The 8,781-nt window shown below is 46.6% G+C and overlaps 1 protein-coding gene across 3 annotated transcripts in view; it reads right to left on the bottom strand.

The window, feature by feature from the left end:
- ZNF341 (zinc finger protein 341) overlaps positions 1 to 8,781 on the bottom strand; it is a 55,265-nt gene that overhangs the window by 40,775 nt on the left and 5,709 nt on the right. For 2 of the 3 annotated variants that reach the window (XM_003788107.2, XM_003788106.2), the window contains exons 2-4: positions 8,199 to 8,309; positions 5,172 to 5,368; positions 1,160 to 1,309 (exon numbers count right to left, since the gene is read on the bottom strand). In XM_003788107.2, coding sequence (XP_003788155.1) covers positions 1,160 to 1,309; positions 5,172 to 5,368; positions 8,199 to 8,309 — 458 coding nt within the window. The remainder of the gene's footprint in view (positions 1 to 1,159; positions 1,310 to 5,171; positions 5,369 to 8,198; positions 8,310 to 8,781) is intronic. The other variant, XM_012804105.2, reaches the window with a different exon arrangement.

Here is an 8,781-nt window from a genome sequence, read left to right as displayed (position 1 = left end):
AAGACCAAGCACAGTAGCTCACAGCTATAATCCTAACACTCTGGGAGATTCAGGTGGGTGGATTACTTGAGTTCATGAGTTCAAGGCCAGCCTGAGGAAGAGCAAAACCCTTGTCTCTACCAAAAATAGAAAAACTAGCTGAGTGTTGTAGCATGCCCCTGTCGACCCAGGTACTTAGGGAGGCTGAAGGCAGAGGATTGCTTGAGCCCAAGAGTTTGAGGTTGCTGTGAGCTATGATGTCATAGCCCTCTACTCAGAGCTACGGAGACTCTCTCTCAAAAAAATAAATACATAAATAATAATTTTTTTTTAACAGAAGAAAAAGAAAAGTCAAGGCAGGGCATGGTGGCTTCACGCCCTATCACTTTGGGAGTCTGGAACTTGAAAACTGCTTGAGGCCAGAAGTTCAAGACCAGCCTGAGCAAGGGTGAGACCCCATCTCTACAAAACCAGAAAAATTAGCCAGGTGTGGCAGCAAACATCTTTAGTCCACCTTCTTGAAAAGCTGAGGTAGGAGGATTGTTTGAGCCCAGGAGTTTGAGGTTGCAGTGCGCTATGATAATGCCACTGTACTCTCGCCTGGGCAATAGACTTTTTTTAGATGCTGTATCTAAAAAAGAAAAAAAAAAACCAACCAACCAACAAAACAAAACAGAAATCAAAATAGCCAGACTGGCTTGGCACCTATAGCTCAAGCGGCTAAGGCGCCAGCCTCATACACCAGAGCTGGCAGGTTCAAACCCAGCCTGGGCCTGCCAAACAACAATGACAACTACAACCAAAAAATAGCCAGGCATTGTGGTGGGTGCCTATAGTCCCAGCTACTTGGGAAGCCGAGGGAAGAGAATCGCTTGAGCTCAGGAGTTGGAGGTTGCTGTGAGCTGTGATGCCACAGCATTCTACCCAAGGTGATAGGTCTCTGTCTCAAAAAAAAAAAAAAATAGCCAATCTATGTCTGTGAAACCTCACATGTTCTGGGTCCCCACCTGAATGTGACAGCTTCCCCATCTGCAGCAGAGGTGGCCAAGGAGAAATTAACAGTCCCTCTTAGTGTTGGGAGAGCTGGGGCCAGGCCCCCCTTTCTAAGATTCTGAATTTGCAACAGTTTAATATTTAGGTCTACAAGCAAGACTGTGGGAGATGCCTGCCACTTCCTTACCTGCACAGGTGGGGGAACCTGGGGCATAGGCTGGTCCAGGGACGTGAAGGCTGACATGGCAGACATGAGCACATCATCGCTCACCAAGATGTTCCCCTGCACCAGTGTCTGGATCAGTGGGGATGGGGGCACCGTGATGTATGTGGAGATCTGGATGGTGAGAGAAAGAGAATGGGAATGAGAGAGGGTGTGTGAACATGTCTGAGGCTTTGTAAGGAAGCTGAGAGCATGGTGCAGAAGTTCCAGGTTCTAGAGTCCCACTGACCTGGGTTCCATTTCCACCTCTGCTGCTCCCTGCTGCGTGACCTAGGCAGATCCTTCTACCTCTCTAAGCTTCCATTTAATCATCTACCAAACAAGGAGAATAAGTCATGCATCTCTGTAAGGCACATACCCTATGACCCAGCAATAATACTTCCTGGTATCTACCCTAGAGAAACACTCAGGCATGCCCACAGGAAGTCCAGAACCAGAGTATTCTGCATTCTGCATAGCCTTGCTTCTAATAGTGAAAAACTATAAATAATCTAAATGTCTATAAATAGGGGAAGAAATTGAAAAAATACACAATATAGGCTTGGCACCTGTAGCTCAAGCAGCTAAGGTGCCAGCCACATACACCAGAGCTGGCGGGTTTGAATCCAGCCTGGGCCTACCAAACAACAATGACAGCTACAACCAAAAAATAGCCTGGCATTGTAGTGGGCACCTGTAGTCCCAGCTACTTGGGAGGCGGAGGCAGGAGACTCGCTTGAGCCCAGAAGTTGGAGGTTACTGTGAGCTGTGATGCCATAGCACTCTACCCAGGGCAACAGCTTGAGGCTCTGTCTCAAAAAAAAAAGGTGAAGGGAAGCAGGTATTACTTGAAAACATATAAATCAATAGTAAAATTAATAATGTCACACAAAGGACAATAGTGAGGATGATAGACCTTATAAGAAGGTGTCTGGCAGGACATGGTGGCTCATGCCTGTAATTCTATTACTCTGGAAGGCCAAGTTGGGTAGATTGCCCGAGCTCAGGAGTTCCAGACCAGCCTAAGCAAAAGTAAGACCCCATTCTACTAAAAATAGAAAAACTAGCTAGCATTGTGGTGGGTACCTATAATCCTAGCTACTTGGGAAGCTGAGGCAAGAAGATCACTTGAGCTCAAGAGTTTGAGATTGCTGGCTCGGCGCCTATAGCTCAACCGGCTAAGGCGCCAGCCACGTACACCTAAGGTGGCGGGTTCAAATCCCCAGCCCGGACCCGCCAAACAACAATGATGGCTGCAACCAAAAAATAGCCGGGCGTTGTGGCGGGCACCTGTGGTCCCAGCTACTCGGGAGGCTGAGGCAGGAGACTCGCTTGAGCCCAGGAGTTGGAGGTTGCTGTGAGCTGTAATGCCACGGCACTCTGCCCAGGGGGACAGCTTGAGGCTCTGTCTCAAAAAAAAAAAAAAAAAAAAAAAAGAGTTTGAGATTGCTATAAGCTATGACACCATGCATTCTACCAAGGGTGACAAAGTGATATTCTATTTCAAAAAAAAAAAAAAGTGTCAAACATCACTGATGATTGTAAAGGGTACTCTGTTTGGTTTGTTTTCTCTTTCTCTTTACTGACAGGCCCTTGGCATCTTACTAGTTCACCTGTCTCTGTGAAACCTCCAACTACAGAGACTCTGGTCCCAGTGCTCAGAGTCTCTGTTCAGAGAGGTGATGTTTTTGCCCTCAGTCAAGCAAAGGTAACCCAGACAGGTTAGGGAAATGCCCCGTGTTATGGCCAGGAAAGGTTTCATAGATTCTAGCCTGCCTCTATTTTTACAATGTCATATGAGTTACCCTAAGATGAAAAATGAGAAATCACATCCTATTTTTTATCTAAGTCATTTAGTTGGGGTGAGGAGGACTCTCTGCTTGCCCACACCAACTGCTTGTATTCTGAAGTTTTTTCCTTGTCCAGTATTGGAGGAATTTCCCTCTCTCCTTTTATTGAAAAAAAAGGGTGGAAGGGGACTATTTTCTTTGAATAAAACTCACAATCAAGGAGTGAGAAAAATGAGTATGTTCTGTGCTAGAAGATGTCTGTGGTAGACTCAGCACTTGTAGCTCAGTGGTTAGGGCGCTGGCCATATACACTGAGGTTGGTGGGTACAAATCTGGCTCAGGCCTGCTAAACAACAATGACAACTGCAACAAAAATACAGCCAGGCTTGAGGTTGCTGCGAGCTGTGATACCACAGCACTCTACCAAGGGCAACATAGTGAGACTCTGTCTCAAAAGAAAAGAAAAGGATGTCTGTAGTAACTTGAAAAGTTTCAGTCCAGGTCTGGGGAGAATGCTTTTGTTTTTATGGCAGAATTACATCTTCATAATGGATGAAAATAATGTTCTAAAGCAATAAAGGAAAAGGAAGCTAGAGGGAAACTTGACCCCTTGACCTGGCATCCTGAGCCTCCTTTATGGAAGAGTCTTTAACTTTAAGAGCCCTCCACCCAGAGTGTCTTTGCTCCAGAACTATATTCTTTTTTTTTTTTTTTGCAGTTTTTGGCCGGGGCTGGGTTTGAACCCAGTATCCCTGGCATATGGGGCCGGTGCCCTACTCCTTTGAGCCACAGGCACCACCTAAATCTTTATTCTTGACTGAGGACTCTAGAAGCTTCTCTGATACCTGCAGCCTGGCCTTCTCCTGAACTCTCCAGATCAGGTGTCCTCAAACTTTTTAAACAGGGGGCCAGTTCACTGTCCCTCAGACCATTGGAGGGCCGGACTGCGGGCCCTGGGACGAGTCAGCTGCTAAGCAGGACAGACAGTGGTGGCAAAAACATCCGGCGGGCCGGATAAATGTCCTAGGGGGGCCACATATGGCCCGCGGGCCGGCCGTAGTTTGAGGACACCTGCAGTCTAGATCAGTCTAGATCATCACTGTCTCCATGTAAATGTCCAAGACCATCTCAAATCCAACTTGTCGAGCAGAACTACTGATTTATTAGAAAATCTTCTCCCAGAAACACCCCATTTCCTTTAATGGCAATTTAAACACACAAGCCACCCTTGATTCTCCTTTATTTCACAGTCCTCGCCCAGCTGATCCACAAACTCAGTCAGCAACATTGTCAAGATGTTTCTGAAATCTCACCCCTTCTCACCACCTCCACTGCCAGCACTCTGCTCAAACACCACCATCCATTCCCTGGATTTGTACAATAGCCCCCTAACAGGTCCCCTAGCTTTCTCTCTTGGCCCCATCAAAATCTATTCTCTAGCTGAGTGTTGTGGTGGGCACCTATAGTCCCAGCTACTTGGGAAGCTGAGGCAAGCTGTGAGCTGTGACACACAGCACTCTACCAAGAGCAAAAAAGACTCTGTCTCAAAAAAAAAAAATGTATTCTCTGTACAGAAGCCAGAGTGACATGGCTAAAGTGTACATCAGAGAATGTCCCTCTTCTGCTCAGCACCCTGCCTCTCTGACTGCCATCTCATTGTGGGTGAAAGCCCACAGGACTCACACAGTCTTCTAGGACCCACCCTCTCAACTCACATTCTCTCCTACCCAGCCCTGCCACTATCACTTCCCAGATCAAGGGGTCAAATTTCCCTCTAGCTTCCTTTTCTCACTTCCTTGTAGCTCCTGATATCAACTCAGCACATGCCCACCTCCCGACCTCTGCACCTGGCTGCTCCCTCTACCTGGATCACTCTTCCCCAAACTAGCAGCATGATTCACTTCCTCACTTCCATAGGTATCCACTCAAATGTCACCTATTCAGAGTCCTCCTCCAAGCACCATATACAACATGGCAAAACCTCCCATCCCATCTTGATATCCCCCACCCCTCTGCATTTAATGTGCTGAGAAAATACATCTTTATTTGTCTGTGTACTATGCATCTTACCAACTCCACAAGGCTAATGACTTGGTCTATCTCACCCATACCTGTAATCTCAGAGCCCGGCACAGTGCCTGATACTCAGTAGGTGACCAAAAAAAGACCTGCTCAATGAATGAATGAACAAATGAATGAATGAATACCTGGCGATTGGCAGGAGGTGGGGCCTGCTGGACTGCTGTGGGTGCTGCTGACGGTGTGTAGATGCTGTTGGTGGCCAACGAGACTGTGGCCAGGGCAGGGGCATTCCCCTGGCACTGTTCCCGCTTATGGGTCATAAATGCTGGCAGCGAGTTGAACTGCTTCTTACACTTCCCACAGAGAAAGACATCCTCATCATCTAGGGGTCATACCCACGGAGTAGTGGGAAGGGGCCACAGATGGAGCAGAGTAATGAAAACAAAAAGCAAGAGTAAGTCAGGAGGCATCACTGTGAGAAACAGGAGGAGACCTGTGGCTGACCACGAGAACAGCAATCTGAGCAGTACCCCATCAGTCGGTGTGCATGGTCAAGCATCAACTATATGCTTCTTAGCAGCTTTCAAAAACCACATCAGCACCTGCAGGAATAGCCAGCGATGTGAGGCCAGTTACTAAGTAAATAGAAATCAAGAAATAGACTGGGTGCATATCTGTAAGCACCTGTAATCCTAACACTCTGGGAGGCTGAGGGAGAAGGATCACTTGAGCTTAGGAGTTCAAGACCAGCCTTTGTAAGAGTGAGACTCCTGTTTCTACTAAAAATAGAAAAACTAGCCAGGCATTGTGGCAGGGACCTGTAGTCTTGGCTACTCAGGAGGCTGAGGCTTGAGGATCACTTGAACCCAAGAGTTTGAGGTTGCTATAAGCTAGACTGAAGTGGGTTCACTTCAAAGCTGAGCAATTCAAAAATCTTTATTTTTTTCCCTCAGATCCAACTGCCTGTAGAACCTCAAAATCTTTATCCTGCCTGAATTTATTCATCAGTCCCCAAATGGGCCATGTGTTCACACTCCTCTATGCCTTTAGAACCCTGTCCCCCAACGCCAAGCTTCTTCTCTCAGAAAAACTGCTTCTACAAGGCTCAGCTTGGATGTCACCTCCTCCAGGAAGCCTTCTTTTTTTTTTTTTCTTTTTAAGACAGAGCCTCTCTCTCACCCTAGGTAGAGTGCTGTGGTGTCACAGTTCACAGCAACCTCAAACTCTTGGGCTTAAGCGATTCTCTTGCCTCAGCCTCCCAAGTACAGAACTACAGGCACCCACCACAATGTCTGGGTAGTTTTTCTTTTTCTTTCTTTTTTTTTTTTTTATAGACAGAGTCTCACTTTATCGCCTTGGGTAAAGTGCCATGGCATCACAGCTCACAGCAACCTCCAACTCCTGGGCTTAGGCGATTTTCTTGCCTCAGCCTCCCAAGTAGTGGTGGCCCAGCAATTTTTTTGTTGCAGTTTGGCTGGGGCTGGGTTCGAACCCAGCTCAGTATATGGAGCTGGCACCCTGCCCACTGAGCCACAGGCACTGACTGCCCTGGCTAATTTTTCTATTTTTAGTAGAGATGGAGTCTTGTTCTTGCTCTGGCTGGTCTTGAACTCCTGAGTTAAAGCAATCCACTTAGGTTTCCCAGAGTGCTAGGATTAGAGGTGTGAGCCACCATGCCCAGCTCCAGGAAGCCTTCCTAATACCAATGGCTACAGTTCCATCCTCTAGCAAACCTGTCATTCTACAGTTTTCTCATCACTACCAGCCTGCAAATTCCCTAAGGGAAGGAAATGTATCTTATTTTATCACCATAACTACAATATCTCCTGGGCTCATTAGGGGTTCTCAAAAGATCTTTGTTGAGTGAATGAAGAACTAAATGAATGATTAGCTATAGTTACTACCACCCATTACTGTCCTATCACAGCCATGCACTGTGTCAAGCACCTAACAAGTTATAAGAGAAATGTCTAATTATTATTCAATTCTAATTATATCCTTCTTATGCTTAATTCAAATGTTAGTGGGAAACATGGCATTCTTGTTAATGTATTTCCCAGCTTTCTTTGCAGTTAGGCATGTCATGTGACAGGATTCTGACCAATGGGACCAGGATAGCAGTGTACTGTGCATGCAACTTCCCTGTTTTCTTCCCTTCATGCTGGCTGGAAGGTGAAAATCAAAGTGGGAGCTGGAGCAGTCACCCTGGACTGCAGCTTGAGGGCAATAGAGTCACATTAAGAAGGGATCTGAGGGGCGGCACCTGTGGTTCAGTGAGTAGGATGCCAGCTCCATATACCAAGGGTGGCAGGTTCGAACCCAGCCCCAGCCAAACTGCAATAAAAAATAGCCAGGCATTGTGGTGGGTGCTTGTAGTCTCAGCTACTCAGGAGACTGAGGCAAGAGAATCACCTAAGCCCAGGAGTTGGAGGTTGCTGTGAGCTGTGATGCCACAGCACCCTACTGAGGGCGACAAAGTGAGACTCTATCTCTAAAAAAACAAAAGAGGTCTGATTTTCACCATACCCCTTCCAAATGCTCATCAGGACTCCATGTAACTGAGAAATAAATTTTAATCTCATAGAAACCACAAGAAACTTTCATTTCTTATCTATAACAGCTGAAACTGAATCCTAAGTATTCTCATAAGATTCTTACAAGGTAAGACAATTACCCCCCATTTTATAGACGTGGAAACTGAGTAGAAACTATGGAGACAAGGATTTAAACCTAGGTGTGTATCTCTCTGTCCCTAGTATAATCCCCAAGTGCTCAAAAACGTTTGTGGAATGAATAAATGAATACATAGATTCACACAGAAACTTCCAAAAGTAGTCTCTTGCTCTCACTGTGTCTCATGGGCCTGGCCTATAAACCAAAGAAATCTAGGCTCAGTCTGATCTTTCCATAGAGAGGAGGCTAAAAAAAAATCACCTCCAGAGCAAAGGTGCCAAGCATCAGGGCTCCCACCACTCCCTACATCAAAATCCCATCTCCCCACATTCATTAAGGAGATGAGAGAGGGTGTCCCCAGAGCTAAGTAAAATAAGGCATGAGACCAAAAATCCAGGTTGGGAGGAAGAGGGTTCAAACACCAGAAGGCATCCTAGGGCCCACAGTGGGCAGTTCACACCTCCACATGAGCCCCCTCATCCCATTCTTCACGAGGAACCCATTCACCCTTCCACTAATGAACCCAAGCAGATACTCACCCAGTGGCTGGATAGCAGGGGGTGCACTGACACTCTGGCCTGTTGGATCAGGGACTGCTCCTTGGCCATCCAACAATGACTGGACAGCCAGAACAGTCTGATTGTCCATCCCTGAAAAAACAAATGTAGCCCTGTGGAAGTGTGCTCAGCATCCTGCTCTGACTTCACTTTTACAAGCCAGACCCACTGCAACCCCCCACGGCAAAGACAGCTGGCTGTGCCCCAGCATATCTTCTCTTCTACTTCCATGGTAATAGAACCCAAGATTTTGGACTGAAAACATGGTCCCAGAATAAAAATTACACTTCCCAGCTCAGCGCCCATAGCTCAGTGGCCAGGGAGCTAGCCACATACACTGGGGCTGGTGGGTTTGAACACAGCCCGGGTCTGCTAAATAACAATGACAACTACAACAAAAATATAGGCTGGTGTTGTGGCTGGCGCCTGTTAGTCCTAGCTACTTGAGAGTCTGAGGCAAGAGAATTGCTTAAACCCAAGAGTTTGAGGTTCCTGTGAGCTGTGACACCATTGCACACTACTGAGGATGACATAATGAGACTCTGTCTCAAAAAAAAAAAAAAAA

This window comes from Otolemur garnettii, unplaced genomic scaffold, assembly GCF_000181295.1.
Source record: "Otolemur garnettii isolate 467f Iridium unplaced genomic scaffold, OtoGar3 scaffold00025, whole genome shotgun sequence".
In the NCBI taxonomy this organism is placed as follows: Eukaryota; Metazoa; Chordata; class Mammalia; order Primates; family Galagidae; genus Otolemur; species Otolemur garnettii.
This window is presented reverse-complemented; position numbering and strand designations above follow the sequence as displayed.